The sequence below is a fragment of the Harpegnathos saltator genome, unplaced genomic scaffold (assembly GCF_003227715.2).
Source record: "Harpegnathos saltator strain DR-91 unplaced genomic scaffold, Hsal_v8.6 scaffold0, whole genome shotgun sequence".
Lineage (NCBI taxonomy): Eukaryota > Metazoa > Arthropoda > Insecta > Hymenoptera > Formicidae > Harpegnathos > Harpegnathos saltator.
In genome coordinates, this window is record NW_020229871.1 from 69,472 (window position 1) to 87,500 (window position 18,029).

An 18,029-nucleotide genomic window follows, 5' to 3' on the forward strand; every position below is an offset into this window, starting at 1 on the left:
TCGAACTCTCGTGGAGGGGGGATGGCCTCCAACCATCGTCTGTTGAAAAAAAAAAGAAAAAATAACTTTGGCAACCACACGAAATTCAAATTTTCAGTTTGGCAATGAGCGTGTTAACTAGGAACGAAAAAGCAACAGCGCAAAATAAAATGTCCGACGCGCCACACGGTTTCTAGTCCGTTTATTGTAGATCGAATTTATGACTTCATATATATTCAATAATAATAAATTTCCCGCGAAGACTCGCTCACATATATCAATGTTTATACGTGTCTATTAGAAAAAAAAAAATAAAACGCGTGTATATTGCAAAATACGTAACAATAACATAGTAACAGTAAGAGCATATTAATCAATCAGTTTGGCCGTAAACATACTTTTTTTTTACACGGGCAACGACAATGTTTCCACTCGAAATTAGCGGCTGCGACAATGCCGCTAATTTCGAGCTAAGGCTGCGTCTTATGCACAATAATACATAACAATACGTTATCTGTGAAAAATCGTTTGTAGATCGTTTGTAGATTATTACTAGTTCATTATTAGTATTACCTTCTTACGACCTAGCATCGTCGTCGATGCATGTCTGAAAAATGCGCGAGTCGGACATTTTCGCGATTATTTATTTACCATAAAATGAGTGCGTGAGATTTATTGATAATATAAATATACGGAACAAAATAAATCATCATATCATATCACTGCTCGAGCGCGAACAAAATTCCTCATAATTAGAGAGTAAGATATCAACTCGACGTATTGCGCAATTGTCCATATTTTTTTCTTTCTTTTCCTTTATCACGTACAAACACGGTAGCAATTTACCCCAGCTAATATGTCAAGCTGTCAAAAAATTGCATCGAGTTAATTATTTTTGTAGAAGAACCAGTCAACAGAAAATAATAAATAGAGGTACGACGTGGTTGCAAAGTGATTAATCAGAAAAATCGCGTCGAAGGAAGAGACGAGGCAGAAACGTAGCAGTGCATTTCGATAGCCTTGGTCAGAAAACAGCTAGCAAAATGAAGTTGCAATTTGTCATTCTCTTTGTCTTCTTTATCTGATATATTAGATTTGCATGATCCATGCTGAGGAAGACGTTAACTCAAAGAGAATTAAGATAGGTAAGTTTGAATAAATTTCTTCTGAAAACTATTCGCCGCTTTTACAATGTGTGTTTACAAAAAAAAGAAATTAGTAAAAATTCATCATATACATTTCCGAAGAAAAGCAATGATTATTTCAATTAATCATGCAACGCACATATATCAATGTAAATGCTGTATAATATACATGTGTGTGTACAAATCTTGTATATTTTTATATAGTTATACGAGATATAGTTATACGAGAGAATAAATAAGCATGTAAATAATGAAGTTCATAGAAAATTAATATTAATTATATTTGTGTCGCGATTCATATTTGTAATCAAGTTCTTATTCAAATATTTTTTTTTTTTATAGAACTGTTTACAGATTCGGACAAAAAAGCCTTGGAAACATTTGTCTCTAAATACAGACATATTTTAGATATACTATTTGAGCAGTTCAAGAAACTCCTAACCTTAAATTTCTATTAACTTCCTGATACTATTTGCTTATTGGACTAGGAGATTGTTCTATAAAGCTTCCCGCGTCTTTCATAGATTATTCAAGATTGATCTCGTGACACTGCGTGATATTTGAAAACCGATGAGTACAAACATCCTTGCGTTAGTTTCCGAAAAGATGGATGTCATAAAGAATGTAATGAAAGCACTAATCACGGACTTGGACGCAGTACTGAATACATTGATGGAGACTGTCTTATCATCTCCTTCCGTCCTTTCCCTGATAACAAAATATTAAAGTTAGCAAGCATAATATAGTAATGTGCAAAGTTTGATTTCCTATTTTCCAAGCAAAAATAAAATACTAATACTCGTACAAGCTAAGAGTGAATCATTAATGAGATGATATTCTTCGCACTAGCTCTTTACCTCGTAACAATCTTGCACTTAAAAATAGGGCCAGAGTGTTCCCGTCGGGTTCAGCCGACGGCGATCGCGCGGTATCGCACAGCACTGTGCGCGAAGGGCGCCAGTACGCGATCCGAATCGCTATAGGAATAGGAGTGCAGAGAAGCCGAGCGAGTATGACGACACACAAAATAAGTTTATTTTTATGTATACCGAAACAACTGTACACGGCGGCGAACAATCGAGCGATCGAGCGAAAATCTTGAGGCGCCTTGTTCTGTTTGTAAGACGCGGACGCAGATCTTGGAAAGTGTCTGACTTAACGTCCGATCGACGGACGGAAATCGCTGTAGCCGCTGTAGACCGGCGGACGTAAGGTGTCTCGCAACAAGCGGCGCTCGCGGATGCGACGTTCGCCGACGGCGCTCGTAAAATGGAGATGATTACAAATCGTACAATACAAGACACGAAAAAGTAATGCACGTTAAACGCGTTGAGTGCTCGATGTATCGGTGGGTACGATCGAGCGTCGGAGAGTGACGTGCGGCCCAGGCGCGAAGACCAGAGAGCCACTTCACGAAATCGTACCCGAGTGCAACGAATGCAGCCACGATGAAGTAATAACACCGATAGTGCGTACCGAAAATTCAGTGAAGATCGCGCGCGCTGGTCGCAATCGGCAGTAAAAGAGCGCTCGGTAGAAAACCCAAATGCGCAGAGAGCGAGATGAAATTTCGGTCTCAATTATATCCTTTTTTTCAGCTCGAGCTGGCAGATAAGGATTGGCTGTAATTCGTTGGCCGTAACACGCCGTGATCGCATGCTCGGGGCCCGACATACACGGCAAATACGCGGCAATAAACATTGTCTCGAGCATTCCTCGCCGAGGATCCCGTGGCCCAACGCGGCGACGAGATCCCTGCTAACCGAGCACGCATAGATCACGCGCAAGCTTCGTGATGTCAAGGCTGGAAGAATATTTGGATTCTCCTAGAAAACTGCTATGCACGCTGTGACCCCGAACACAGAGGAAAATAAAACCGTCGTAACACGACTTTTTAAACACCCCCTTTTGGGGCAAAATTAATTAACAATGCTGACATTGGACTGGTATTACTACACACAATTACTACAAGTTAATATAGACGACACGTATGAATTGTGTAAAATCCGGATGGTACAAATTGTTCAAGTAACATTTGTACGACTTATTGTCCTGTCTAGATTTAGAATTATCAGCGGGTAGATTATGCGAATGCTGTGTGCCAAATATTTCCCTGCAACGAAATATAATGAGAATACACCAAAAAAATCTTATGTCCGACCTTTATACGTGCCTAGAATAGAAATGTAAATAAGAATTGGATCAATTATGGAAGTATTATATTTATTTTCATACATTTCGAAAAATAAGATACAAGCTTTCTGAAGAATATTTCAGCGTAATACGTTTACGAAATACTATTCTCCGCTACTGTTACGAAAATGAGATCTCTGTTACAGATATTTTTTAACACTTATATACACAATATAAATGTATATATACATAATATAAGTATAATATAAGCGATATTATAATATATTATGCTCGCATTACAAATACCACACGAAAAGAGTCTTCCATTGGAATCTGTTACAAATAAAGTTAACAATAAAGAGTCTACTATATATATTATTCTCTTAGATACTAGTCAGAGAAATATATTTGAACACGCTTTAGGCGAAAATACTTATTTGGATACAATTTTGCAGTTTAGCCAAACGCAAAGTTTCGATTATTTTTATATAAATCTAAATAAACTCTAAATTTTATGCTGATATAAATTGATCTTATGAGATAATCACCATAACTTTACACCTAGATAATTGGTTCCCGATCTGAAAACGTATTTGACCGAAGTATTTATATTCATTAATATTCATCATCTATATATTCATCTTCGTTAAGAATTTTCGAAATTTCCGCATCGTGTTCTTCAATTTCATTTTCGTACAAATGTGAATCCCCTTCTATAAATTTTGCAAACTTCAAAAATTCAATAATTATATTACTGAATATACAGGGTGTCCCATTTTAATGTCCCACCTCAAATAACTCTTCAGTATTCTCAAGGAAGAAGTTTCAAGGAAAACGAATAAAAGTTGTAGGGATTTAAGTGAGCTACCTTATGATGACATTGACTTTGACCTTGACCTCTATTCTATTCAAGGTTATTTGAATGTCAATTTGCGTTTTTTAAATAGGAACTCTTATTTTTTATTACACTGTTTTTTTCTACTAGTTAATTTGAACAACTTTTGTCTAAAACATTTTTTTATTTGTCTAATATTTTTTGAGATATTTGAGGAAAACTTGATAACTTTTTCAATATTTAATTTACGATATCTCACTGACTGACGCTACTACGTATTTGTCGGAAGAAAAAGTGGTACAAGACTTTCTTGCTTTATGTAGTCTCAAGAATATAACGATACAATAGCGCCTTGACTTTTGTTAACTTACTGATTTTCGGAAATTTCAAAATCATCAAATTAACAAAAACCAGGGCGCTATTGTAACAATATATTCTTGAGACTAAATAAAGCAAGAAAGTCCAGTACCACTTTTTCTTCCGACAAATGGTTAGCGAGATATCGTAAGTTAAATATTGAAAAAGTTATCAAGTTTTACTCAAATATCTCAAAAAATATTAGACAAACAAAAAAATGTTTCAGACAAAAGTTGTTCAAATTAACTAGTTAGAAAAAAAACAGTGTAATAAAAAATAAGGGTTCCTATTTAAAAAACGCAAGTTGACCTTCAAATGACTTTGAAAATAGAGATCAAGGTCATCATAAGGTAGCTCACTTAAATCCCTACAACTTTTATTCAGATCATTTTTCTGGAAACTTCAATACTGACGAATCATTTGGGGTGGGACATTAAAATGGGACACTCTGTATAGTTTCAACTTTGGTCATATTCTCACCTAAAATAATTTCAATATTATATATAACAAACTATATTTTTTAATTTACTTTATAAAGGGTCCTTTAGTCTTAAAACCGTCTTCTAAACATTGCATTCTGGACTGGAACAGGAGTTCTGTAATTCTTTTAAAACTTTCTTAGTTCCTCGTATCTCTCCCCGATGATATTGATCTTCGGTTTAATATTTCCTGCTTGTCAGGAAACATGTTTTGCCGCACTTAAAGAAATAAAGAGAACGATATATTATCTTGTTTTGTCCGAGATAAAAAAAATGCAAACAATAATCATATATGTATAATTATACGAATATTTAATATGTAACTTATTATGTGATAATTAAAGTGTACGGGGATACGATTATGAATGTATAATGATTAATTATACAATTGAACGAAACAATTTCTTCTTCTCGTCATTCAACAGCGCTTTCTTTTGTGTGGACACATATAACTTTATATAATTATATAGAAACAAAATTCATGTATGAATCATAATATATAATTTGACATAATATATAATATATATTTTTTTATATAAAGGATTTATACAGGATGTTTCAGAAAGGATGGGCTGGTTACGTATAATTATTGTGTATCCTTCTCATCGAGCCGTTGCTTGCCGTTGTCGGCACATCAAAGTGAATTCTTTTAATCTTAATTCGACAATAGCTTTTAAGCTAAGCGTTTTAGGCACTATGTTTATATAGTAATTTTTTTGTTTGCTTGATGAGAAAGTACATATTGCTGGTACAAACATACAGTCAATCCATCTTCGATCGAGTAGGCTCTTTTTTGAATATTTACTAGTATACAGAAGTATAATCAGTTCTCATTAAGCATTATATTGTCTTTAGGATGACGTTAAGGAACTGATGTACATCGACAACACGTGGGACAAGTGGGACGCCTGGCGGCCCAGGATGGTTCCAGCAATCATTAAAAGACGAGGCGCGCACTTTTATGTACATTGTGTTACATGTGATATTACTCCTCTTGTTGCTGAGAAATAATCAATGTTGAGTGGTACTTCGGTGGCAGGGGTATACTTGTAAAAAAAACGTCGCATGAATAAACCTGCCGTCATCGCGGCAATCACGCTTATGTTTGTACGCTGGCAAGTGTAACGTTGCCGTGATACAGATTACACGCTTTCCGACGCGAAGAACGAAGGGCCCGGAGGAAATCTCTCGTTTCTTAATGCTTACGACAAATAAAGAATAAAAAATAAAAAAGAATATATATATATATATTTGTTTTCCAGCACATGTTTACATTATATAACTCTACGTCCGATTTCTATAAAATATCTTAAAGATAGACACTTGTTGAGGTATAAAAATGCGAGCACGACCATGACCTGCACGTTACGTTATGTGCATCGGCGAGTAGCAGATTGAGTAAAAATTAACGATAAAATACATCATATAACGTGCTTGAAATTCTCTGCGGCCTTTTCCGCACTCTTGACAATGAAGTCGGAGACTTTGCAGGTTCTGCTGCGCTGATATTTCCTGTATACAATCTTCGAAGGATTCCCCGTTTGCAGAACCAATTTTACCATAATTTGTTTTACAAAAGAGATCTGTCCCTCTTCCCATCTAAAATGAACGAATCTCGAGTTGGTGAACAAAAACAGTTGCAAATGATCAGACTGTATCGCAATAATAATAGTTGTGTACACAACTTTAGGATCGCACACGTGTTACAAATTGTATTTCCTGATAACAACAATTGTAATTTGCCGATATACATTTTTCCACCTTCAATAATAATTATCGCGCGGTAAACAACACTCTCGTTACGTTTCATTTCCTAAGTTACTTACATCGCAAGTGTCTCTTTATTTCCCAAGAGTTGACGCCACGTTTGGTCCATGTTATTAGATGCGAGAACGAAATCAAGCGCCAATTCGAAAGCAGTTATTGCCAGCACGAATACCGAGGTATTGCATAAGCTTTCGTCTGACATGCTTACGTCGATCTGTAAGGGAAAAGATCACTGATATTCGTGCGAATACGTTGGCATATCAAAGATCGTATTATACCAGAGATGTGCGAACTATTCGCAATCGAGTCGCGTCGAATCGAATCAGGCAAGACTTTCGAATCCTTACTGTTCGAATCCGAACTATTCAAAGATTGCGAAAATCTAACACAAAATAAAATGCGTAAAAAGAGAATAAATCAATAAAATTAATCGATTATATTCATAAGATTAAGCAGTTAGGGAAGAATAGGATGGAGTTCTATAATATTATGGTAATTATAGTTCAGGATAATCTTTTTCTTATGTAAAAAGTTGATCCCCACGTACGTTGCAAGTTTGAAAAGAAATTCTCGTACGTTATCATGCGTCCGAAAATTATTCTCCCGCGACTTGAAATTACTTGCAATAATATCCAGCAATTGACTCCTGCAGACTATGTTATCAATTATGCCGTTAACTAAAGAATCAAGTTTCGGCGATTGAATTTGCACATCTCTAACGTGCGCAGTATATATTTTTGCATCCGTACCAAATAGCTACCGCAAAAGTAGACACGCATGACCTCATCTTGATTGAGGTATCGATGCGTTTGATTCAAACTCGATATGTGATACATAAGCAAAGAAAACGGATCGGCGAACCGCACGTTGAACTTGAGAGCTGAAAGTATTTTCTTCTCGTGTATCAACAAACATCCCTCTCTTTTGTCGTACACGTTTTTCGCCAGTTTCAACATCTTGGTTGCCTGAAAGAGGAAGAAAGTGTACAGCGAGGAATCGCTAGGTCTCGTGAAATATTCGACAAATGAATTAATCAAGATTGCAATACGATTCTTTGAATCGCCATGTGTACGTATACATATTTCTTCTGTTCCAAAGACGGAAGATTGGATTACCGATGGTACTTTATAATTAGCCAAATCCCTCTTGAGAATGATCCAGAGACACGCTATAGCCAGCAGCTGTATCTGCTCCGTGCTTACCGTAATTCTGTCAACAGCGGTGTCAAACAGTTTGACAGCTTGGTAAATGATAGAAGACTCGTAGTTACAATGTGTCTGGAAATGATCACAGTCGTGGAAATCGTGACGCTCGACGTGCGAGGTTGAAAAGTATTTTCTATCAATTCGTTGCAGCTGTGTGAAGTTGGCCCCCCGACCACCGAGCATTTAATTTTGACCATTGCCATTCGTTTGGTAGTCGTTTGGTGGCGTTTGGTAGTCTATTCCTAACGTTTGGTAGTCAAAAGCGCAATAGTTCTCATAAAAAATAAAAATTATATGTGAAGTTGGCCCCCCCGCCTCGAAAATCGGTTTCCACGGTGTCCTGGATAATTTTGACCATTACCAATCGTTTGGTGGTCGTTTGGTAGCGTTTGGTAGTCTATTCCCAACGTTTGGTAATCAAAACTGCAATAGTTCTCGTATAAAATTATAATGTGAAGTTGGCCCCCCCGGTTCGAAAAGCAGTTTCCATGGCATCTTGACCATTACTATTATATCATAATTTTGACCATTACTAATCGTTTGGTAGTCGTTTAACTGTTTTATAAGTAAAAATAATTTTTTTTCATCAGCTTTTGTAATTCTCATTAAAACCTCTATTTTCATTACGACTACAATTTCGATTATCGTTCGTAATGAAATAAACATAAAATAGCCTCCATTAAACCATAATTACTAAACTATAGAGATTTACCCATCCCCACTCTCTCGTCATGTTACAGATAATCCTAACGCACTTAACGTAGGTATGGTTATTATATTATATGATCGTGGTTTGTTAGTTTCAAAGAAAATACTTTTTTTATATAAGTTATGTTTAATACTCACCACGATAATTGGTGTTTATAATCAAACTGACATTTAAATTCGATTTTACATCTCACATATAGTCAATGAAAACCACTTGAAGCCGCTAAATAGACGCCACTGGGATTCACGGTGATGTCAATACCCCTTTTTGTCAATGCATCTTCTGCCCAGAAATTCGCCAATAAGCAAATCTTTATAGTTTAGTAACTTCGCATTAAACAAATGATTATAATGAAAATTATGTATATTATGAAAGGATGCCGCGGGAAGTGCTTTTTTAAACTTGGCAAGCTAACCTAACACTCGCAAATTCGATTTTCATTAATAATTACTATTATTTTCGATGAAACGTCAGGAATTGATTATCAACCGTAAAAATACGACCACCAAAAAATTTGTCACAATGAAAGTTACATAAAATGTTGCGACAAGGGAACGTCGCGTAACATTTTTTAAACTTAGAAAGCCAGCTTCACAAATGCAAACTTTTTTACTAATAACGAAAACAATTTTGACTATCAAACGTTGGGAATGGACTACCAAACGTTACCAGACGAGCACTAAACGATTGGTAATGGTCAAAATTATCCAGGACACCGTAGAAACCGATTTTCGAGCTGGGGGGGGGGGCAACTTCACATTATAATTTTGTGCGAGAACTATTGCAGTTTTGATTACTAAACGTTGGGAATGAACTACCAAACGCTATCAAACGACACCAAACGATTGGTAATGGTCAAAATTATCCAGGACACCGGGGAAAACGATTTTCGAGCCGGGGAGGCCAACTTCACATACAATTTTCATTTTTTGCGACAACTATTGCACTTTTGACTATCGAACGTTAGGAATAGACTACCAAACGCTACCAAACGACCACCAAACGAATGGCAATGGTCAAAATTAAATTCTCGGTGGTCGGGGGGCCAACTTCACACAACTATTCGTCGCGTCTCTCCCCTGCAAGGGGATTCAACCGATAGTGCTTTTGTTAAACTCACGCCAAGATGTATCAAATATCCCACGATGATTCTCCTTTGTTGCGCGTTTATGTTTCCACGCAGAAAGCCGGAGGAAAGCTTCGGAGCATTCTCCTCCCTTTCGCGTTCCGTGCTTGGCAAATACGTTAAATAATCATCCTCGTACGATATTTGAGCGATGTCCTCTCCGTTGATCAAAAACTGATTTGCTGCCTCGTTTTGCCCGTGATGTACCTTTGCGAAAGATGCAAGCGTTTCTTTAAGTATCGTAGCAAGTGGATAATCGAGTAATCTCCAGTTTGTTTATAGTATAAAAAAGTACATAACTATTTATAAATCTATAAATTTGAGAATTGTATATTTAAACATGTTAAATTAAGCCAGCCAACGTTAGAGATAGTATATTAAATTATGTGTATCGAGAATAAGATTATTTCATCATTCTGTTTATACAATAGAAGTTTGTGCGTCCTACCTTTGTTGGAGTCAACAACAGTCTCCTAGGACTACGCGAAAATGTTGCATAGTTAAAATTTATTTCTCCCGTAAATTGTTGATTGTCATCACAAACGCACATGCTAAAAACACGTTTGCAAATTAAGCAAAGTATATTCCAATTAGTCAGCCAAAAAATTCGGCTTGATTATTCAGTCAAATTTGACTTTATTACATTCAATCCAAGACAAATTATCTATCAAGAGACGACAATCTTTCGCCATCTTCTGCTGATGTGTTAGCGGAACATTATTGACGGATTGTTACTTGTAATTTTACCGTCCGTACGTACATTTACCGTCAATTATCGAAAATATTAATCGAATCTTTTAATTAACTCAATATGTCCTCGTGACTTTTAGTTTGAAATAATTCCGAACCAAAATCAATGTTATAATTTTCCTTTTAACAAAGCAACATAACACAATTATAAATGTTCACAAGTTCAAATAAAAAATTATAATATCAATGCAATATTATTGTTATACTTGGAATATAAATTAATTAATTAATTAAATCCGCGACTGATAACGCTGACGACAGAACTCCTACTTTCCGCTTGTTTCCATACAAATTGTCTTTAATTATAATTATCTTTAATTACATTATAATTTACCTCGCATCAGTGCCAGCTTGCGCACCCGAAAATGCCGCGGTTTGCGGAATCATAACGAATTCGTTCGAGGTATACGACACCGCTGTATTCTCAGTGATGTTTTGTAAAATGTCATCCTTCTTGTTATTGACGTAATCGTTCGTATCAGTCTTCAAATTGTTTGATTTTTCGTTGGTAAACTCACCGCCTCGCGTTGAGTTGAATTCACAACGCGAGCTTTTGGGGCCAAAGTCAATGTAGTTTTTCGGTTTACATTTGGCACGCGCTTCATCCGCTCTCACCGCAACGGTATATGTAGTCGAAGAGCTCTTGGGCACGACATCGACTAAAAAGATAAGCGTGTGAAGAAGGAGTTCTCGACGGGTTTTAGCGTCTATTAAACTCGTAAAACACTAACTGCGCGATTTTCTCATCTTGTCTGTCCACGTTTGGATACTGCATAACGTCCGTTTCTTCACATCGTTGGAGAGATGCTGGTTTCTCTGTGCGCATGAGGACTTTCTCTTCTCGGAACAGCATCTAAAGACGATCGATTAATGATCGATTAATATATAACAGCTTTTGTTTGATTTTAGATAGAAGTTCTCTTCTAGATAGAAAAATGTTCTTTTTCTAGAGAGAGGGACAATCCGGAATTCAGTTTTCGGGACCCGAAGAACAAATCAAACATTTCTCTACGTCCCTCTGCGTGAAAGCCCAAAGTATCACTATATCTCTTTTCTTGTTTTCTTTCGTTTTAGAAAACTTTTCAGAGAACGTTTCAAGAAATGTTAAACTTGGTTTATAAAGTATCGGCATGTGATTAAAAGTCGTCTCGCATAGATACAGACTGTATCATTTCTCCTACAGCAAAGTTAGATGACATATCGGGAAAAAATTGATGTTTAAGCGACCGATTATGATAAATATCGAAAATAATTAATAAGTTTTGAATTTAATTTTTCCGCAAGTATATAATATGCGATTGGAGTTTCCAATCCCGGGATCCCGGCCAAATTTTTGTTCCCGAAAATACTCGGGATTCAACATCACAAAACCCGGGATTTCGGGATTTCAAAATTTAATGCTCAGTGTCTATATAATACTTACGTTTTACAAAAATTTTACTTTAATAATTATTACTTGTTACTGATGTTTCAGAGCATTTGCTAGAGAAGTGAGTATTTATATTTTAAACTTAATTCCATGTATTATTTTTATTTGTTTTCAATATTAAGGGAGTTTTCTATTTCAAATTTCGCGGATAAACTGATATTTTTTAACAAAATTTATGTTTCATTATTTTTAAAGTCGCTTTTTCAATGTGAAAAAGAAGAAATAATTCTTTTTATTTTTATTACAAAAGCTTTAATTTTTAATTGTAACGGTTTTTGTGCAATCATTAATGTAAGTTGCTATCATTTTTACTGAAATTTTACTTTTTCTTTGTCATAATGTTCATAAAAGTCTATGATGAACGTTCTATAAATAAAATAATTCTATTATTTGTAAATATTCCTTGTTTCTTTCTTTACATATATATAATCCCGGGACTAGTCCCGGGATCCCGAGATCCCGGGGTCCTAAATTGTATCCGGGATTGGAAACTCTATAGGCGACGTATTACTAATGATAATATTTGATATCGTGCACATGTATGAACATAGAATTACCTCTGATCTACAGATCCGTGCAACTTGTTGTTTTCACGTAAAGAAACTCTATTTCGGTTGTTGCTCAAAGAACGTGTCCTGCTCCAAAGAGTAACACACTTTTATTTAATTTCTTTTCAGTTTTTGGCCAGATTTATCGAAAACCGTCCGTCTCACCTGTACGAAGCAGTAGGTGTTAAGAAACGAGTATGCTCCTCTCTTTCAAGCGCCGTACAAACTGCTGATTCCTCTGAGTCTCTTCTCTTAATCCTTCTTCTCATTTCTTTCCTGCACGCGCTTTTCCGCACGAGCGGGCGCGATCTCTCGTCCTCGTCGCGATAAATTTTGAATTGACCTTTGCCCGGGATGGTAAGCTTTTGCAGCATCGACGTCGTACACGTGACATCGTCTCTCCGATTTTCCGCATCCGCTGATAGTCCTCTCTTCTTTTCTATATCGCTCTTACCTTCAACGAACTTGGCATTTTGACTCGGATTTATATTTTCCTTCTCCTCGGTCGAATTAGGCTTCGAGATTGTTCTTTTGTGACATTCCGTCCAGCAAAAATTCTTCGACATGGCTCTACAATTGCAAATTGCGCCCATAGGATGATTCACAATCAATTAATTAATATGTGCAATGTTATTTAAATAGTATATATGTAAAAGTGTACTATTAATTATTAACTTGGTGACGATAAGAACTATAAATCCAACGAAGATAAATTAAAGTTTCGGCGATATATATGAGAAATGTACGAGATGTAACACAAGTTACCTTTGTTCCTTTAGTCAGTCTCCGAGTTACCGTGCTACCGTGCTCTCCGAGTCAACTGCCGAGAATCGGCAGTTGCTCGGAGAGCACGATAGCACGGTAAATCTCCTGATACACTACGCAGTGCCGTGATACTGTTTACAAACACGGTAATCGGGATCAAGTATATTTGAAATGTGGTATAATGTATTTGTGCTATTTATATCGGGATCTATATCGTGGAATGGGCTACAATAGTGTACGAAACAATAATGTACAATTTTAAAACAAGATTAAACGACTGAAAGATCGGTAGAATTATATTAAACAAGAATGTAACGAACAAGCAGCATTGACTGTTCACACATTCAGCTGTGCCATCGTGTTTATTAATTCCCAATCGCCTCTACTTGAAGAAACTCTTGTAGATGATGCGTTCTACGATTTGGACAACGCAGCTGACGAACAAAGCGGCGATCATAAGAAGTAGCAGCGGTACTATATCGCCGATCTCGACGGACTTCCACGATGATTTTCTCTGCGATCAAGCACGATTGTACATTCGGGCATCACTCGAGCCATTTTTATTTTGGTTACAAATTAACCCATTAATGTCGGCTGGGGGAGAAATTTCGCGTTGATTTCAATGTTATGAATTTTTATGAAAATGCTTGAAAACTTTAATCCAAAGTACATTAATAGGGGTTTTCGAGATCGCTCTTTCCGAATTCGCTGCGAGAATCATAAAAAAGATGAGTGTTTGTGTTGAGTTGCAACGGTTTCTTTCCAAAAAATGCGACTCTTTCTCGTCGCTTGTCAGGAAACATGTTTTGCCTCACTTAAAGAAATAAAGAGAACGATATATTATCTTGTTTTGTCCGAGATAAAAAATGCAAACAATAATCATGTATGTATAATTATACGAATATTTAATATGTAATTTATTATGTGATAATTAAAATATAAAGTATCAAAGGAAATTAACATAATAAGCTTTTTAAATATTTAATAAATTTAATAACGTACTTAATTTATTTATAAAGTTTAAATTATGACTTTTAAACAAGTTTGTTGCGTACCACAATACATAACTTCTTCTTATAAACTTTCTTTAAACAAAAAATAAAGAAAATAACACCAAAGTTTTATTGTCTATATAATTAAATAAAGAAATCTACATCGTTACGTTAAAAACGCGAAATAAATTTTCAAATAATTTTTATTAAATATTAAACGTTTTATTAAATATTCAACTTTTCTTACCTGCAAAGCAAAAGCTAGTCAGACGCGCTTTAATTATAAAAGACTGTTGTTTCTCTATGTGTACTTTGAATATTGTGTATGTTGCTATTCTTCATGTAGTATTATTTTAAGGATACAATTGCTATATATAACAATATGCGATATACGTATACTGGATTTGATTTTCAAAAAGTCGATTTTTTCCTACAAAAGATTATTTTTTTATCGATCCTTTTCGATTTTTGTCGCTACTTTTCAATAGATAATCAATTTTTGATCTATTGATATGCTTATTCATCAATATTGTTTTGTTTAATGAAGGACTCACATTGATTATGAGATCAGCATTCGAAAGAATCGATTTGTAGAAAAATTGAACAGTAACAAATCGATTTAAAATTCAATTTTCGAAGGAAAAAGATCGATTTTCTGAAAATCTAATCGAGATCGTTCATTATTTGGACTTAGCTCAAATGTAAATTGCATTATGCACAATAATTGTATCCATCGAATAACGATTAGAACATCGATGAAAGAATGCGAAAGTAACGATGGTTTTATAGCTTTATAGGTGAATCATCGCGTTTTGCTTATTTTAAGAAATTATTAAACGACGTTTCCACGTCGCTTCTTCTGAAATACGAAAAAAAATAACATTAATTCGACAGGAAAATTATGACATTCGCACTTCCAATCAATTCTGATAATATAATGGCAATTTTCCGAATTTATTAGACCGAGGTGTATCCAAGATTTTCTCTATTACTAATTACTTGCGTCTGTCCTAGCGCGTGTCTGTAAAGAAAACTCGTAGTGAAAATATACGTAGTGAAAAAACAAATCAATGTACGTTCTCGAAACGTGAATTTGAGCGACAAATGCAGATGCAAATGCATGTTTTTTTTATCGTTCAATAGATCGGATCTTGTGTCAAATTTACGAGCTCACCTTTATTAAACATTCCGTGCGTTATTTCTTTTGCTGTGAAGACAGGGAAAAGGAAACTCGGAGAAACTCAACTATTGCGTGAAAAATTCGCGATAACGGTGACGCAAATTGGAAGGCCACGAATTGGCCGTGAACATACATAGACAACATGCAAAATTAGCGACGGCGAATATGAGTATTATGATATGCACGATAGTACATGTGACAATGCGTATCCGTGAAAAGTCGCGTTTGTGGACGGTATTATTAGTTCGCCTAATATCGCCTTCGATAGCTGGCTTCGCGTATAAAAAGCGCGCGAGTCGGAAATATATTTTTATTATTTATTTACAATAAAATTGTAAATGGTTGCGATTATTTATTTACTATAGAAAGAATGCGCAAGATTTATTGAAAATATAAGGATATAGAAAGAAATGAACCGCCGAATCGCTGGGAAGGGAAAGGGAACATCGAGAGCTGCTCGTCATTAGCAAGTAAGATATTAATTTGACGTAAGATATTAATTTATCGAACAAATGTCCACTTCGGACGTTATTTACCATTTTTATCGCAAATCCGGTAGCAATTTACGCCAGCTGATATATTAAGCTGTCAAAAAATTGCATAGGGCTAATTATTCTCGTGGAAGCATTGACCAAGAGGGAATAATAAAAAGGGGTACAACTCGGTAGCGAAGTGGCTAATCAGAAAAAATCGTGTCGAAGGAAGAGGCGAGGCAAAAACGTAACAGAGAATTTCAATAGCCTCAGAAAGAAAATAGCAACCAGCAAAATGAAGCTGCCATTTGTCATCTTCTCTTTGGTCCTGATATATTGGATCTGCATGATCCATGCTGATGAAGACGTTAACTCGAAGAAAGATGAGATAGGTAAGTCTTAATAAATTTCTTCTAAAAATTATTCGCCACACTCATATGCGCGTTCACAAAAAGAAATAAGTAAAATCGTCGCATACATTTAAAAAAAAAAGCAATGATTATTTCAATGAATCCTGTTACGCGTATGTATCAATGTAATTATAATTATATATTTGTACGTGTGTAAATCTTACGCGAGAAAATGAATAAATATGAAAATAATTATGTTTATAGAAAATTAATACCAATGATATTTATATCGCGATTCGTATTTGCGATCCAGTTTTTATTCAAATATCTTTTGCTTTTTTAAAACATTATTTACAGATTCGGATACAGAGGACGCATTGGACCATCAATATGTATCCTTGGAAAAATCCCTTTTAAGACACAAAAGAGGTTCATTACCGGTTATTGATATGTTATCTAGCACGAACTTGATGTCGAAAATATTCCTGAAAACCTTAGGAGTCGGCATTAAACCTATGTTAAATTTATGCAAGTTTATGAACGATGCACTAAGTGGAAATGGTGTTTGTTCCAAGACAGAGGATTTCTCCATGAAGAACCTCATATCAATCATGAATCCAACAAAAACAATAAAAACAATCAAGGGTGCGTTCTGCACTTGCTTAAACACGATGGGTGAAGCAAATCGTGTGGCACTTCGCAAAGTGATGAAGACAGCCGTAGACTTTGGAATGAACGTAATGATGCCCAAAGTAGTAATACCATCCCTGACTATGATAAGAAAAAGCGGCATTTTACCTAAGAAAATGTGTATCATGATAGACACGTTTATCGCAGCTTACAACCTTATGAATATGGCGAAGAAATTGCTGTAATGTGCAAAGGATAATTTCTTGTTTTTCAAAGTAAAAATAAAAGGCTAACATGCAAAGTATGAATGTATCATTAATGAAACGCGATATCCTCCGCTCCTGCTCCTTACCTCAACAATTTTGCATTTCAAAATAGATCCAGAAGTAAATCGCAACAGGATCTTTTAAGTGGATTTTGTAAGACTAAGTTAAGCAACAATCGGACTGGCACCATTAGCTTAAATTAATACAGATGATATTAGGTGTAGTAAAAAGAAATCCATTATTTTTCCAATAGATGGCTTTAGTTATCTGTATCTCGCGTTGTATAAGTCCGATCGGGTTCCACTAGATAGCGTTAGAAAGATGAGATTTCGTACTAAAAAAACTTTTCTGACAGTTTTGTGATTAGTTGACTCAGTTTTGTTTGAGCGCGCGTCAAAGATGGACACTAGCAAAGAGAAAATACGCTATATTTTACAGTTTTTCTTCGATAAAGGCGAAAACGCAAGCCAGGCGGCTGAAAATGTGAATAGTGTTTATGGTCCTGATACTGTAACAGCCAATCACGCGCAATTTTGGTTTCGTCGATTCTGTTCCGGTAATTTCGATGTCAAAGATGCACCACGCACTGGAAGGCCAATTGTCGAAAATATCGATAAAATCATGGACATTGTCGAGTCCGACCGTCATGTAAGCACTGTTTCGATTGCCCAAGAGCTAAAGATTGCACAAAAAACCGTTTGGAATCATTTGAATAAGGCTGGATACAAAAAGAAGCTCGATGTATGGGTGCCACAAGAGTTAACGAAAAAAAACCTCATGGACCGAATTTCCATCTGCGAATCGCTGCTGAATCGCAACAAAATCGACCCATTTCTGAAATGGTTGGTCACTGGTGATGAAAAGTGGATCACTTACGACAACGTCAAGCGAAAACGGTCGTGGTCGAATCG

General features: G+C 35.7%; 2 protein-coding genes across 2 annotated transcripts; one reads left to right on the forward strand and one right to left on the reverse strand.

Moving 5' to 3' along the window:
- Nucleotides 1-6,305: 6,305 nt before the first annotated feature.
- On the reverse strand, nt 6,306-13,345 carry LOC105180464 (uncharacterized). Its single transcript, XM_025297558.1, has 11 exons — nt 13,228-13,345; nt 12,628-13,032; nt 12,472-12,549; nt 11,217-11,338; nt 10,820-11,144; nt 10,184-10,286; nt 9,730-9,942; nt 7,811-7,972; nt 7,445-7,660; nt 6,755-6,909; nt 6,306-6,527 (listed from the first exon to the last, which is right to left on the reverse strand). Exons 2-11 carry the CDS (start codon nt 13,026-13,028, stop codon nt 6,350-6,352), a joined length of 1,953 nt encoding a protein of 650 aa, XP_025153343.1. The 5' UTR covers nt 13,029-13,032; nt 13,228-13,345; the 3' UTR covers nt 6,306-6,349.
- Nucleotides 13,346-16,055: 2,710 nt separating this feature from the next.
- Nucleotides 16,056-17,156, forward strand: LOC105181835 (uncharacterized). Its single transcript, XM_011138851.3, has 2 exons — nt 16,056-16,264; nt 16,580-17,156. The coding sequence occupies exons 1-2, from the start codon at nt 16,168-16,170 to the stop codon at nt 17,095-17,097; spliced, it is 615 nt and encodes a 204-aa protein (XP_011137153.2). The 5' UTR covers nt 16,056-16,167; the 3' UTR covers nt 17,098-17,156.
- The last annotated feature ends 873 nt before the right edge of the window (nt 17,157-18,029 follow it).

Coding starts and splice junctions, on each gene's coding strand:
- LOC105181835 (XM_011138851.3), top strand. CDS start 16,168: ATGAAGCTGCCATTTGTCATCTTCTCTTTGGTCCTGATATATTGGATC. Junction 16,265..16,579: donor CTCGAAGAAAGATGAGATAG/GTAAGTCTTAAT, acceptor CATTATTTACAG/ATTCGGATACAGAGGACGCA.
- LOC105180464 (XM_025297558.1), bottom strand. CDS start 13,028: ATGTCGAAGAATTTTTGCTGGACGGAATGTCACAAAAGAACAATCTCG. Junction 12,550..12,627: donor ACACCTACTGCTTCGTACAG/GTGAGACGGACG, acceptor TCTTTGGAGCAG/GACACGTTCTTTGAGCAACA. Junction 7,661..7,810: donor CTAATTATAAAGTACCATCG/GTAATCCAATCT, acceptor TTCCTCTTTCAG/GCAACCAAGATGTTGAAACT.